The sequence below is a fragment of the Lissotriton vulgaris genome, chromosome 2_1, assembly GCF_964263255.1.
Source record: "Lissotriton vulgaris chromosome 2_1, aLisVul1.2, whole genome shotgun sequence".
In the NCBI taxonomy this organism is placed as follows: Eukaryota; Metazoa; Chordata; class Amphibia; order Caudata; family Salamandridae; genus Lissotriton; species Lissotriton vulgaris.
Window position 1 is genome coordinate 827,959,651 of NC_141687.1, and position 16,101 is coordinate 827,975,751.

At 41.5% G+C, this 16,101-nt stretch overlaps 1 protein-coding gene across 1 annotated transcript in view; it reads right to left on the reverse strand.

Moving 5' to 3' along the window:
* LOC147731233 (lanosterol synthase-like) overlaps positions 1-16,101 on the reverse strand; it is a 175,576-nt gene that overhangs the window by 74,832 nt on the left and 84,643 nt on the right. Inside the window, exons 8-11 of the mRNA XM_086956238.1 lie at positions 13,633-13,741; positions 12,107-12,225; positions 10,405-10,502; positions 6,042-6,069 (exon numbers count right to left, since the gene is read on the reverse strand). Coding sequence (XP_086812364.1) covers positions 6,042-6,069; positions 10,405-10,502; positions 12,107-12,225; positions 13,633-13,741 — 354 coding nt within the window. The remainder of the gene's footprint in view (positions 1-6,041; positions 6,070-10,404; positions 10,503-12,106; positions 12,226-13,632; positions 13,742-16,101) is intronic.

A 16,101-nucleotide genomic window follows, 5' to 3' on the forward strand; every position in this document is an offset into this window, starting at 1 on the left:
AGGTTGAGTTGACTGGGATCTGGATGTCTTATCTCTCCATGGTTCTGAGTGAGAAGCTTGGGGGAGAGGTGTAACTTTTGATGAGGAACTATTGATAGATCCAACAGGGTTGTGAACCATGGTTGGCGAGCCTATGTAGGAGCAACTAGGATCATTGTGAAGGATTGCTGAGTGAGCTTCCAAACCACTAATGGAATTAGTGGGAGAGGTGGAAAAGCGTAAGCAAATTTCCCTTACCAATTGATCCATAGCGCATTGTCTTTGGACAATGGGTGTGGATACCTGGATGCAAAGTTTGGGCATTTTGCGTTGTGGTGTGTGGCAAACAGATCTATTTCTGGGTAGCCCCCACATTTGGAAGAATGGGAGGAGTACTTGGGGATGAAGTTCCCATTCGTGGATCTGTTGTCTCTGACGACTGAGTAGATCTGCAATCTGATTGTCTACTCCTGGGAGATGCTGTGCAAGAAGGAATATGTTTTGAGGAATGGCCCACCTCCAAATGCTTTGAGCTAGGCGTGAAAGTTGTGGAGAGTGTGTCCCTCCCTGTTTTTGTATGTAGTACATTGCTGTCATGTTGTCTGTACGAACTAGGACAGCTTCGCCTACTAGATGTGTCTGAAAAGCTTTCAGTGCTGAAAAAATTGCAAGCAGCTCCAGATGATTTATGTGGAGCTGTTTTTGTTGTTAAGTCCACATGCCCTGAAAGCAATGTATTTGAAGATGAGCTCCCCAACCAGTGAGGAATGCGTCTGCTGTTAGTACTATCTGTAACCGGATCGATAAATGACCGCCCCTTGGAAAGGTTTTGTGCATTCCACCACTGCAGAGAGCCTTGAGTGCAGTTGTCCACCAGCACCAGATTGTTTAAATGACCTTGAGCCTGGTTCCACTGACGGGCTAAGCCTTCCTGTAGGGGACGCATTTAGAGTCTTACGTAAGGAACAATTAGAATGCAAGATGCCATCATTCCGATCAACTGCATAAATACTCAGGCTGGTAGTGAGTGTTGCAGTTGAAATTGTGAGACCAGGGTTTTCATGTTGCGTATTCGGACTGGGTTGGGGTACGCTTGAGCTTTGCGGGGGTCTATTCTATCTCCTAGATACACTTGCGTGTTGGAGGGTTGCAGATGAGACTTGGTGAGTCTCACAGTGCATCCCAAGTAGTGAAGTAGTTGAACTGTTTTCTGAGTGTGGTGTAGGCAGCTGTGTTGCGACTTGGCTTTTATTAGCCAGTCGTCTAAGTAAGGGAAGACGTGAATGTGTTGTCTTCTTAAATGAGCTGCGACTACTGCTAGACACTTGGTGAAGATTCTTGATGCTGTAGTTACCCCTAATGGGAGGATCTTGAATTGATAATGTCCGTCCACCACGAACCTGAGATATTTCCTGTGAGCAGGGTGAATGGGAATATGGAAGTAGGCGTCCTTTAAATCTAGAGTGGAAAGAAAGTCGCCTTGCTGAAGCAATGGGTGCACCTGTTGAAGTATGACCATGTGGAAGTGGTCTGATTGAATGTAGAGGTTTGGTTGTCTGAGGTCTAGTATGGGCCTGAGGGAGCCGTCTTTTTTTTTAATCAAAAAGTATAGGGAGTACACTCCCGTACCTTGATGACTTAATGGGACCGGTTCTATTGCATGTTTGTCTAATAGAGAGATTACCTCTTGTTTTAGGAGGGTGAGATGTTCTGGTGACATTGCACGCTCTCTCAGAAGGATTGTTGGAGGAGTGCTGGTAAGTTCCAGGCAATAACAATTTTGGATAATTTGTATTACCCACTTGTCTGATGTGATTGAATGCCAGACAGGTAGGAACTGTGAGAGACGTCCCCCGACAAGAGTGGAATGATCGGGGGTAGTGGAGGAAAGTCACTGTTGATTGGCTGGGGAAGTGCGGGTGGAGTTACTTTCGCCTCTTCCCTTGTTATTATTTCCGCTGTAACCTCCTCGAAAATAGCCTCTGGAAGAGTTAGATCGGTTGTTCCCGTTGTAAGAGGAGGGATTTTCTGACAACAGTGTCCCAGGATGCTTGTTTCCGGACCAGGGAAGAAATGGTTTGGAAGTTCGGGCTGAACTGTTCCCATGAGGCACAGGGTCCGACTGTTTTGCATATGGCCATGCCTAAACTGGGGTGGTGGAGTGAGCTAAAGAATGATGATGGATTAAACCCAGATCAGTTGACTGGGGGTAAGTGTTCGATTTGCTCCAACGCTCCAGCCATCAACCTCTTTGGTATCGCTTTGTTCGCCCCAAGTTGGCAGGGTATGCCCAGACGTGGGTCCCTTGCTCACTTTGCCACTGGATTCAAGCTAGCCTGGCTGATTAGCCAGAACCCGGTCCCAGGATGCTTGTTTCCGGTCCAGGGAAGATATGGATTGGCAGTTCGGGCTGAACTGTTCCCATGAGGCACAGGGTCAGACTGATTTGCCTATGGCCATGTCTGAACTGCGGTGATGCGGTGAGCTAAAGAATGATGATGGATTAAACCCAGATCAGTTGACTGGTGGTGTGTGTTTCATTTGCTTCAACGCTCCGTCCATCATCCCCTTTGGTATTTCAGTGAGGGTAAGCCTGACACTCTTCAAGCCTCCCAACGTCTATGTCCTGTTCCTTCAGTGAGGGTAACCCTGATCTAGTGTGTTCACCTGCCACATTTCTACGTTTGCACACTGTCTGGTGAAGAAGTGTGCTTTTACATGTATGCGCCAGCTAAGCTGTTTCTGAACAAGACTATCTCGAAGTGTTCTACTCTGTTCTACAAACCTATCTACCGCTTGGATTTCATTTGAATAAGCAAGTCAGATGTTATTTGCCTGCCTGATTTTGTGTTTCCCTGTGGAGTGAAGTGCTTTTCTGCACAGAGCTATGCTGCACCTAGCTTTGACTCAATGTTCAGTCACACAATCTGCGTGTCGAGTAGACCGGCTGCAACAGTGGTAATTGACCGGTAACGGTCTGCAACTTTCATACAAGGTGAGACAGTGGATGTTTTATACATCATGTGGTCTCGGGGAACTACAGAAGAGGATTTCCTAATACGAAGTGCGCTGTGGATTATATGACTGCACTGAGGATGACTTGTGAGATGAGCAATGTTGGGGTCTGTGATTTTTGGCTCTGAGACATCAAGACTTTGTGGAGTTAACCCAACTTTCTCTGTCTCGGATTCCTTGTAACCTTTGAGCCATCCAGACCTGCAGTTTTAGCAACCGCCGTGTTGTCTTTTAAAGTATGTCACAAGCATTTGCATCAGAAAGCGTGCTTACCGCCACCTTCACCACTGTGCCAGCGACGTTCCTTCTTCTGCCTTCCGCTGTTTTCTGTTCCCGCATGCACTAGCATGCCGTGAGCCATCCTACACAATGTGCACAGCGTGCCGCCATTTTTGTTTGGCCGGTACTGCTGTTGTTTACAAGGTTTAGTCCTCGTTATGCCAACCACGTTTTTTTTTTATTGACAAAGTAAATATTTGGAAGACTCGATGGAGTATGGGACAATGCTTCTTTCCTGTCACCACAGCATGTACCCACGTGAAGTCAATTTCAGGTATTTTTTTCCATATCAGCAGTTCCTTGTATCTTTTCTTCAAGATGGAACCAGGCATATCTTCTGACAGTGTCGAACTACCATGGGGATCTCTTCGTCATCTACGGACTTTTCTTTTTGTGTTCTTTTTGCCTTTACGCTACTTGAAGACGTAAGAACTACTCTTAATTCATTCTGCAGCATACTATGGTTACTATTGCTTGTATATTAACGTACACTTTATGTTACTTTACAAGGGGGTTGAGCGCCACTCACGCTCCTCAAGTGAGGAATCGCTCACCAATGTCATTAAAAGTGTTTTACTGTTCGCTTCATAAGTGTTCTCTATGTGTATGAAGTTTTTTTTATACATTTTGAAAAGACGTATCACATGTGCATTGTTTTTGCCATGAGTTTCCCTACACTGGGATCGCGGTGGGTGTTAGTACCATCAGCTTCTTGTACATTTATACAATTTCACTGTGCACAATATTTTAGTTGTCCCTTCTTACAGGGGATCTATGCAATGGTTTTAGTCCGTTCTGCATCCATGCAAGGGTTACAGTCCTGTTACATATTTGTATTTCTCTATAACCTAGAGATTGCTTACGGGTTCTTACGCACACATGTCTAGTTGCCGGGTTCACACCCATACACTTTCACATGCACACAATTTTTATCCTTTCTATGAGAGGGTGTCTGTCCCTTTGCATCTGTTACGCATCTCCATCCCAAGAGATTCGGCATGGGTTCCCACCCATGCATTCAGGTTTACATATTTAGCTTGCGTTTTATACCCGTTTTGAGTGCATTTCATGCTTGCAATGCTAGGTATGTACTGTTTATATTGAATTTATTTTGTGAAATATGTTATCTTTGTATAACAATCTTGTCATATTGTAACGATAATGGTGTTTGGATGAGAAATCCCCTCTTACTTTTCCTCATCTTCCCTGTTTCTTTCTTCACTTCTGTTTTCCTTCTGAGATCTTCTTCCCGTGTTTCTTGTGGATTCTGAGCTTTCCTCTGCTTTTCTGTCGTGTTTCCTTTCTCTGCATTCATCGCAGCCTGTAGCCCTATGTTCTGTTTGTTTTCCATTTTTAGCCTCCTTTCATTCCTGTTCTGGCCAGTGGGTGCGCTTTGGGGCAGTCTTTTGTGCTTCCTTTTCTCTTCTTCTTTGACGTTATTTTTTCTTCTTTTCTGTTGTGTGTAGAAGGGAGGATGGTTTCTATGTTTTTTTTCCTTTTTTCTCTGCTTCTCGATTTCGCTCTTGTTGCTCTTATTTCGATGGTTTTATGGTTCTGTTTCCTCTGAGTTTTCTCTTTCTCAGTTCTTCTCCCTTGTTCTCTCATTGTTGTTTTTTCATTAAGAAGAAAGGGGGATATGTTGTATCTTTAGTTCCATGTTATGCTTGCCCTCTCTGTAGAATCTTGATGTGATGCCACTTTACATAATGTAGGGAGTCAAATAGCCACAATTGGCTGGACTGAGCAGCATGCTGGCTGCTCCTGCATGCTGGCTGCTCCTGGTGGGGTCTCGCTGTGATCCTGTACCATCATGAATAAACCTCTTAGAAATCACCTTAAACCTGTGTGGACTTGATCACTACAACATCCGAACATAATGGCGGAAAAAAACTATCGGAGGATGGAGTTGATGCCCATGCGCACTATCACCAAAAGGAGGAGTCACCTACCTCGTGACTGCAAAGACTTTTTCGAACAAAAACAAAGTGCTAACATCCGGACCCAACACCAGATGGCGATCTAAGCTAAGCATATCATCTACAGCTCATATAGCTCAAACAAGTAGTTATCTAAAATGTAGCAGTGAAGGACCCACATAAACTGGATATGCTCCAAGAGACGGACAGACACAAGGTGGACAAGAAAAGACATTGAATAGAAAGCAGGCAAATAAGACTGACAGTTAAACCAACAAATGGTAAGCAATAGGCGGGCTGCACACCCTCCTTTGTCCTTGGTAATACCACAATATGTCTTTCACAACCAGGCAGCTCTGCTGTCTGGTGGGCTCAACCTAAAAATGTAGTTGCCCGAATCTGAACAGTGGAAGGATACACATTATCCAATCAAAAGGATGGTAAACAGGCTATGCTCCAGTTGAAGGACAAACACAAGAAGAGGAAGGAAAGTAATTGAATAAGAAGCAAATGCAGTGAGAAGAAAGCCTACCAAAAGTAAAAGGTGGGTGGGCTCCGAGCCCATGGTCAGTTTTTGATATGGTCCACCAGCGATCTTTCGACAACAGAGAGCTCAATGCTGCCAGCAGATGAAACCTAAATAGTGTGGGGACTTAGTCCACTCACATCCATCTCCAACTTAGGTCTTACTAATCCCCTAATTTATTGATTTAGCCTCTGCTTGGCTATATCTAAAATTATTGCTTTTTAAGGTACTGCAGAGTATATATGTGCACAGTAAAGCGTATAAAGCATAAAGCGACAATGGTATTCAATGATAATTCCTGTTCCTTGTCGGGACAGAAGAGTTACCTGCATCTTCATGCCATCCAGTCCCAGCCTAGAAATGAAAAAGATTGAAAATGATGACGATATAAGAAATAAATTAGTGAAACAGTGCAATTAACTTTATACCATGAGAAGTGGTGGCAATGTTACATTTGCTACACTGTTAGCTGTAATGAGTAAAAAGGGGATAGCGAGAAGGAAGGAAGGGAGGAATGGAGTGGAATGGGCTATCAAGAATCACCAAGAATCGACCACTTATGACAGCTGTCTTTTTTACTGTGGTCAGCGGCTTATTAAGTTAGTCGCTACGCTAATAGACTGTCGTAAACAAATCTGCATACTGTAATCACACCTCCTGCTACTGATTTTCCACATCTCTGTTTCAGGTTGGATCGAGAATTTATGCTTCGAGCGTCATAAGCAGAACTATGTTAGACAATGTCTCACTGATGTTTCCCTTGTTTTTTTTGCGATTTACATAGTACGAACTCGAGTCGAAAACATCAGGTATCGGAGCGCTTTACATGAGCACCAGTTTCGTTACAGAGGGACACATTCATTTTTGTTAGGCACAGGGAGATTACATGATTTGCACACAATCATAGGATATTGAGTGTTGTTGCCGAGACTCGAACCCAGTTCCCCAGCTTCAAGGTCGACCACTCTAGCCATAAGACTACATCCTCTCCCCAAATGGTATGTTTGCTGTTTCTTTTATGTAAAGAGCTCTGATACCTTTGGGTCTAGTTTGCACTATATAAAACACATAAATAATGCATCTTATAAATAATCAGGAACCTAGAGAAAACCTTTATGAAACTTAGTCCACACCTCCATCTGCTCCAGCATGGATAGGGTAAACTCTTCTCGAAGGGTGCAATTCACCCAGATGGACAAGAAATGAGAGGTGTATCTATAACAGAAAACTCACTAACAAAAAAGATGTTAAATTAAACTCAGCACTGGCTGCCTCGTCACAAGGGAAGCACAATGCTACCTTGGGATGAGAATGCTGCAAACCTTTAATGATTGTCTTTTGCCTCCTACAATTCTGTCTTGTGGATGGTACTTCATTAGGCAGTGTGCAGCCAGACCGTGGTGCCTAAATAAAATCTGTATTAGTTTGCTAGACTGTGTGATGATTGCAGAATCTGTTCTCTCAGTCTGCCGTGGAGTGTGGTGTCTGGGAACGTCTTCTAGTCTGTCTTACAGTTTGGTGTATGAAAAATCTCTAAAAGTCTCTCAGGCTGTTTGGTATTTGAAGAATTTCTTCTTGCAGTCTGCCAGACGGTTTGGTACCTAAGAATTTCCAAGAGTCTGCCAGACAGTGTGGGATCTGAAGAATCACGTCTTCTAGCCTGCCAGACTTTGTAGAGTCTGGACAATCTCGAATAGTCTGTCCGACAGTAACCGTTCTGAAGAACCATCAGACTGTGTGTTGCCTGAAGAATCTCTTCTCTACTCTTCCTAATAATGTGGAGTGTATGGAGTCTGAAGCGACTCTTGTCCCAGTCTGTTAATATGTCTGTTGTTTTGCCACTACTGAGCCCAATCTGAGAACTGGAAGAATGAGCGTCTTGACACAGCTGCTCATTAATCCAAGCCATCCTGAACCTGAGCCAAGTGAGACTCCAAGAAAGACATTACCAACACAGATGAATGGGTCAGAGACACGCTAGCCAGAGAAGGGGAAACCATGTCTATTAACAACCGCAGTAAAAAGTCCCTGGCACACTTGCAAAAATGAAGCAAGACTATTGACTTATGGTAACTCTTTATGGGATCGGCTCCTCGAATGATGTGACTATGATTGGAGTATGAATTAATTCTTACCTCTAACATAAAGGTTACAAAGAAAAAACTTGACTAACATTCTTGATAAACAGATCTAAGAAACCTACAAAACTGAGTGACCTAAAACGTCATAATCCTCGGTCCACAAACAAATGAACTACTCATTTCATGTCAAAACACCTGCAAACATGGCAAAGAGTATTATGTACTGTTTTGAAGACACTGCTGTTTGCGGAAGAGCTCCTATTATGAATATGACTAAGGATCTGAAATTCCTTCCTTGGAGAGGGGGTGGTTGTTGAGTGGTGGGAGGCCTGCTTATGAGCAAAAGGTTTGTCGCCTTTAAGCAAGCGCATGAGAGGTTTGGGCTGGGTAGGAGACAATTCTTGCAACATGCTAGAATGGCCATGCTGTGAAAGAAATATGGAGGGCCCTTAGGAGTCAATGGGGTGATGAAGGATATGTTGGATTAAGCTGGGTGGTGGAAGGTAATAACACAGCTGTATGATGAGTTAGTGATGGACCAAAGGGGAGATAGGAAGAGAGTTTGTGAGAGGTGGAGTGAGAACTCCATAGAGCGTTTGGAGGAAGGCCTGTGCAAGAGTTTCTTCTAATGCATGATTTAAACTAATGCAATTTCATTTCCTCCACAGTACTTATTTCGCCAAGAAATTCGATATTATTTATCCAGATAGACTTTATGCTTGTAGCAGATCCGGTACTGGGGGAGGCAGAAATATCTGCATATTACATGGTCTTGACCGCGTCTAGGGAACTTCTAGGGGCGTAACTGAAAGCCTGAAGAGAGCTACAAGAATAGGGCTGAAAAAAAGTCTATAAAGCAGTGCATGTTGGGAATATTCCCAGAAAATCAAGTTTATCAAATGAGGAATAGACTACTTTCACTGGGTACAGTCCTGATGAAGAGAAGAATGACAGTCCATTGGGCTAGTCTTAGAGTGCTAAGGCTGGATAAATTGAAGGTAGTTCTCCTAGAGTGGTCACTGGAAGCGCATGAAACCGACTTGAAGAGATGATAAGGTAACAAAGGATGTGGCTGAATGGGTCGAGATGCCGACTAGATTGCCCCCGCCCCCCCAAAAAAATGTATTATCCACCTTGAAGAAGAAATGGTTAAGAGAATAAAAAGGTGGTCATTCTGTGAATGGTGAAGATGAAGGATGGTGATCGGACAATGGCTATGGTGGGGGGGGAGGGGTACCATGAAAGATGGTATGATATATGGGATATAAAATGTTGTACTACATTTGGATTTTCTGTGCTGATTTCTGTTACACTTGTTTGGCTGCTTTAAATGAAAATGGAATTTAAAAAAACTAATAAACAGCAAATGTGAATCTTTGTGACAAAATTTAATTTCTTATGTAAAAAGTCAAATCTCTGGACTTTGACTGGAATGCCAATGAATGAGCAAAGTAAACATTCTTTCAAGTCCGCTCTGTTCACATTACACTCCATGAAAACATTTAAGGGTTTCTGTAATCCTCAGATTTACGGGCTGAGATTAAGAACTGATTAGCTCTTGAATTGAATGTGGAAATGCAGCTCTGATTTGTTTGTTTTGGTCTATCAAAATGACAATACCTCATTTGAAATCCATCTTTCACTTGGTCATAAGACAGATGCTTGCCCAAAGAAACATGACCATATTACTCCAGTGTTGAGAAATCTGCATTTGTTGCCACAAGAAACCAGAACAAAATTACTAATTTTCCTCACATTTAGAACTTTACACCTACAATAACTAGGCTAACTTGCATTCATCCGAATAGCTCTAAAGACGAGAAACACTTTGGAAGAAAGGTTTTACTTCAACAAGTAACCAAGAAATTCAAGACCCGTATGACAACAGCCCAAGCCTTCTCCAGAGCAGAACAAAACCCTTGGGAGATGGAGATAGAAATGAAGACAAATATACTAAGGTGACTTTCCCCAGTTCAGAAAAATATTTAAGATATTATTGCTTAACAATCACCTCATCTATCAGGATCCTCATGAAAGTTTCTTACATTTATTTCTATTTTTCCAATCTCCAACCCATGGATCACTTGGATTTTTTTGTTATGGAAACTCCAATCATCTAAATTTGTTATATGTAAAGCACATTTATACCTTCACAGTGATTTTCTGCTGCACTACATAAAAACTCATGCATCCATCTATAATTAAAATCATACCAACAGTGCTATGGACGCATAAATTATTTGATCTTGATGATAAACTCTAGAGTCATTCTATTCTTGGTATGGTAACCTACCTTTTTGTATATTTATACTTAGAGGTTATATTTGCTTTCATTGCTTTAAAAAGGGTAAAAACAACTACGATACAAAATCATGATTGTGTATTATTATCAAAGTCAGCTGCACACTGCTCTAATAATCCCACCTCACCTGACAACCAGCTTGCAAATAATGTATTTTTACAATAAATGACCATGCCACCCAAGGAGGTGGTCGGACCGCTCAATCTGCATGAAGTTTAAAGTATTGTTACTCATGCCCAAAAATGACAGGTACAGGTTTCCACAAGCAATGCACATCCTTTATATCAGATGGGTACAAGCACCTACCAAAGATAATCGGGTATCCGAGACACATGCTCCTGGAAAGCCGGAGAGGAAGGGCCCTCCACGTACCAACGTACCAGCATGTTGATGGTCTTTGAAATCTACACCAAAAAGATCAATTCAAACATGAACATCATACACTCATAACAATAAACACACTATTGTTGTAGGTGGGAATTTTCTTATTAAGTCAATATGTCACATGAAATGGGAGAGGGTGAAAATTCACCTCCTTACCTCAATGCTTAAGTATTTCAAAATGTGCACAAATAATTGTGCAGAATTCCTTGAAGTATTTAGTTCCACCCACAAAATGAGTGAGAACCTGCCAGAATGTCTGCAGTCAGAATGGGGACATGGCAAAAAGCCGCAGACATCCAATGAGGAATCTGCCAGTGCCATTTTTCATCTATTGCACAGTATATGAACCTAAGTTCATATACATTGTTATCTTTATAGTTTTAGGGCGCTCATAAACTTTGAGTGTTCTTTTCAAACTTAAAAAAAAATTAAATAAAAAGCACACAGTGAAGGTATCTATCTGCACGTATCTTCTTACTGAACAATTAGTGCGATGCTGCCTGATAACTTTGCATTTTTCCTGCGTATTTCCACAATTTAGGTATATAGGATTGCTTCATCCTTTCCATCACCTCTGCCCCATCCAGTGAGTTAACCATCTCTGCCACATCAAATTACTAGCAACAAGTAGCATCGAAAACGTATTTGCAATTAAATAATTGACTAACAAAGCGTAGCAGGCTAGCTTCAATGAGCACCACTGCATTTCAGAAACACAAACTTTCTTGCAGTAAACTCAACCCTGGTCCCAGATGGAGTGCATCACTGAACCCCACAGGTATGCTGAGGCTGCCACAGCTCGATGGGAGATACTTTTTCTTACTACTCCACATCTGCTGACTACAACAAAATGTGGCAACAGCAGCTTTGCAAGTGCCAATAAAGGGATCTGACCTGTTCCTGGTATAAAAGGTTAACATTTGGCATAGGTAAGGCTGCAGAGTAAAGTATATGAGATGCTGTATTAGAATTAAGGGCTTGATTTAGAGACTAGAAAACAAGGTATTCTCTCATAAATGTAGTACCCTGTTTGCCAAAAACTCAGTTTGCTCCAAGTGGGCGGACCATCCGTTTTCTGAAAGCAGAGCTCCCGCTGCATCTGCCATTGGAAAACGTACTCTGATGGCCAGAAGGAGTAGAGGGACATCAGAGTAAGGACATCAGACTGCAAGTTCTATTTACAGCAGAAGATCTGATGTTTTTTCCTGTTTATAACTGCCAAGAAAAAACTGGTGGGCATGAACAGAAACATAATGACCCTTCACCCGGGTCATTATTTGATTGTTTTTCATAAACCAACTCACAATTTGGGTATTTTATGAAAAACAAAAAAAGTTTTGTGGACAGCCACCTCAAGAATGGCAGTTGTGCACAACGTGGTCGAGGCTCCTCTGAAGGCACAGACATCACCAAAGGGTTTAGAAGGCAATAGTCTGGCCAGGAATGACAGTGATGATGATTTCCACCAGCCTGATAGGCAGCGCGCCGCCCAGTTCGAGGTTCACATAGTTAACAACACGTTCAGGTGAAGGATAGATCAGGATGAAAGCTCAAGGATGGAACAAGAAATAGACGGCTTGATAAAAAGCCAGCACAGACATATACTGGTTAAAGATGATCTTACCGGGCCAATGCTGAGGCACTTGGTGAACCGATCGTCTGCTTTAATGTGATCATAGAGCTCTTCCATTGCCCAACCACGCAGGCTGGAGCTGTGATGTGCTTCGTACACATTGAGCATTGCTGTAGAAATGAACGGAAATCCACAATGAATCACTTCGTGTAAAGTCATCTCTGCTCAAATTACTCACCAAGTGTGCACACAGACACTGCTCTCAAACATCAGGGTCATTGGAGAACCCACCTACACTCTACAACTAACTAAAAGCCACTGTTCAGAGGCAAAAAACTATGCACCATAATCATAAACTACATTTTGTGGTATGTTTATGAGTACTACAGGAGTACTACTAACATACTACAAAAGGCAATTGACAAACCTACGCGCACAGATCTCTGCTTCCTCCCTTCCCATCTTTTATATGCAGAGGTATCTGACATGAGAGCAGAGATCTCCATGCATGAAGGTCTGTTTGTGTGTGCCAAATGTGGGTGGGAGGAGGGGAGTGGCTGGAAAATGGGGAATACTGACACCTAAATGGGCAGTTTTTAGAGACAAGTTAGGTGGACATAAAAAAAAATCCATCCACGCAAGAGTAAGACCATTGCTATTCACAAACAGAACTTCTATAGGGCCTACAGCTAAGAAGGTCTAAAACTTTAGTAAATGTACTCCCGCCCAGCCTTGGAGCAAGTCTAGCACCCCATATGCCCCCTCAAAGGTACTGCAACACATTCCCATAGAAAGCAGTTGAAGCAAGGAAATAAAATAACAAGGAAAGAGTATTGAAACAGATTAAATGGTTTTGACTTTTAAAATTAATATTCAAATGTTAACTCTAAAAAAATAATTAATAAGCAATGTTTGAAAAACACACGATGTTAATATTAAAATTATAATATATTGTAAAACTTTTGCTAAATAAGCATTAGTATTTTTACAAAGTATATACATACATTTATACATTTTAATAAATATTTTTTCATGTATGTGTGATTTTTCAATTTATGTAGGAAAAATATTTTCCAATTAAAATATATATTTAAAATAATTTTAATACACATTTAAGTTAATGTGATATAATAACTGATCAATTGTACAGATAAAATAAATATGTACAATTATTTCTCATTAATATTTTATAATCAAATATTTGATTTTTTTTTTATTTTAATGAACTTTAAAAGGTTTTCCTACACTTTCCATGGAAAGATCTCGACCAGGTGACGGAGACATCTGCCTAGGTGAAAAGTTGATGGTAGTAACTTTACACTCGTAAATCGTGATCTAGGAGTCTCCACCAATAGGTGGAGACATGCAAGACTGCACCTAGGACTAACTTTACACTCGGAAATGGTGAATACCATAAAAGTGTAAAGCTACGTCTAGATGCAGAATAAATTTACACATGAATCTACATATATAAATTTATCTTTGTAAATAGGGCCCAATGTTTCAAGGCAGGTGGGAAACAGCAACCTACATTTGATCTATCCTGCCCCGGGAGAGTACTATAAGCGCATCCTTACCATAGGCCACTGTCAGAAGTCGGCTGTGAGGTGTGTAGATATCACAAGCACTAACGTTGTTCCTCTGAGATGGCCAGTGTATGCTGGAATACTCCTCTATGTATAGCTCCTACCAAAACACACACCATAATGTTTAGTTTGGCAACAGAAATCCTCTAAATTCAAGAAAAATCATCAAAAGCATATTTGCAACATAATATGTGATGGAAAGACCAGTGACTGTGAATCTCAAGCCCTGGATACAGAACCCTCCATAAAAGCACGTGCTGGGCCACAAGCTAGGTCCTATGTGACATTTGGGTCCTGTGAAAGCTTTTGAGAGACTTGTGGGGCCCTTCTATGGAGTACATTCCTTTTTGACATGCTGTGCAATGACCAGCATGAGAACCGGAGTCCTCCAAGAGTATTTATATAGATGTAACCCTCCTAGAGAAGTGAGATTGAAGTATGGATCTCCCATCTATAATGGTGTGACTGCAAGCCAGAGAAACGGGTGCAAACAAATGGCAAATAATGATGCGTGTGTGCAAGTATTAGATGCTCTAACTGTATAAATTTAATTTTATTGTTAAGCAGATAATTCAGCAAAGTAAGTAAAAGCTGACATTGCAGTTCACTTCTTCAGCAAAACAGTGCATAAACATTTAATTATACACAAAAATACTTTGTTTTAATGCACATCATAAAGACAATCATAAGTATAAGCTCAGTTCAGTTCATAGACTTTATTCGATTGTTCATAAAAAACATTATAAAAGTATACAGATTAAAACATGGCACACATGAATTGACACAAGATAGGGAAGTGCAAGACGTAGCAAAACTCAGTCAATGAAACATGGATAGCAGCAAAGAGGTTAGGATAGACATAATATTAAAAAAACATACTTTTTCTAACCGAGATTGATTTTAAAATAAAGGTTGCAATAAAAAAGCATATATCCGGAGTTGCAAGTGCAAATAAGAATCTCATAGCATTACCAGTTGTAGACACAGAATATTTCTTGAACAATGGTTTGAGGTAGAAAATACGCAAAGGTTTGTACAGAGGACATATTAACATAAAGTGCAATGTGCTTTGCTTAGTTATTCCATCACAGGGACAAGGGGTGGCAGAATAAATTTTCATCCTTGGAAATGCCACCAGGTTATGCACAATACCTAATCTCAGCCTTGTAAGGACATATTGATGGGGCTGTCTGGTGATAACTTTAAGGTACGTAGGGAAACCAAACTCGTCTTCCTTGTTAGTAAAATAGAAAGCATGGGTTGAGTAATCTCTGGTTTGGGCTCTACGCTTATTGTATTTATGCCTCAAAAAGACACCTTTAACCTCCTGTTTCGATAAGGCAATGGCACACATTGGGTCATCATGTACGTCCAAATCGTAAAGTTCCTTAAAGGATGAAACAACATACTTTAACCATGGGATCTGGTAGGCGTTATCCAGGCGTAAACAGTCTTTGATTATTTCCCTGGTAAAGCTGGTTTCATCCTTGGACCAAATAGATCTCCATGCCATTAAGGGTCTCAGTCGGATTAGATCAGATATATAGTCCAACCCTATTTCTTTGTGGGTCAGTTCAATGGATGCCGAAGAAGGGAGGCAAAGAAGTCTTTTTAGAAATACATTCTCCAGTATTTGCAAATCCCTTTGGGTCCAGTGTCCCCAGACCCCTGAACCATATAGTGCAATAGATGCACACCTGTGTCTGTAAACATTCAACATATCCGGTATATGCCGGCTTCCCAATTTAGCAGCAAAGCGAAATACACTTAAGGAAGCCTTACCCATCCTAGCTTTGACATTGTGTTGCTCTGGGGTCCAAGACCCACCATTGTTGAAAGTAATGCCCAAATAGCAAAAGTTATTCACAACCTCAATGCGGTTTTCCTTAAAGTAAAATGATTTAAGTTGGTTTACCTTCTTACCGCATGCCATGATGAAAGTTTTGGAGTTATACATTTTTAATTTCTTCCCCTGTATAAAATCATAAAAGTAATTCATAAGTTTCTGGAGGCCTATGGGAGTTCTTGAGAGTAAAACGGTGTCGTCTGCGTAAAGCAGCACCGGGATAGATTGCCCTTCAGCTTGCGGGGCATCAGCTTGCACATTTTTCAGTTCTTGCTCAATGGAGTTTATGAAGAGGGAAAAAAGCAGCGGGCCAGGACACAACCCTGTCTAATACCAGATTTAACCCTGATCTTCCTCGTACATTCCCCCTCAGGACCGTAGCGAATCTGGGCAGATAAATTGATTTAGAGTCTGGCCAGAAAATGAATAATCGCAGCCGGTGCACCCATTTCGAGTAGGGTTGACCACAACAAAGAATGGTCAACCAGATCAAAGGCGTTAGAGAGGTCCGCAAAACAGAGAAACAATGAACCCTGTTTGGCTTTAGTGTATTTTCCTATTAGGAGATCTAAATTAATACACTGCTCTATAGTGAAGCCATATTGGGAGACAGC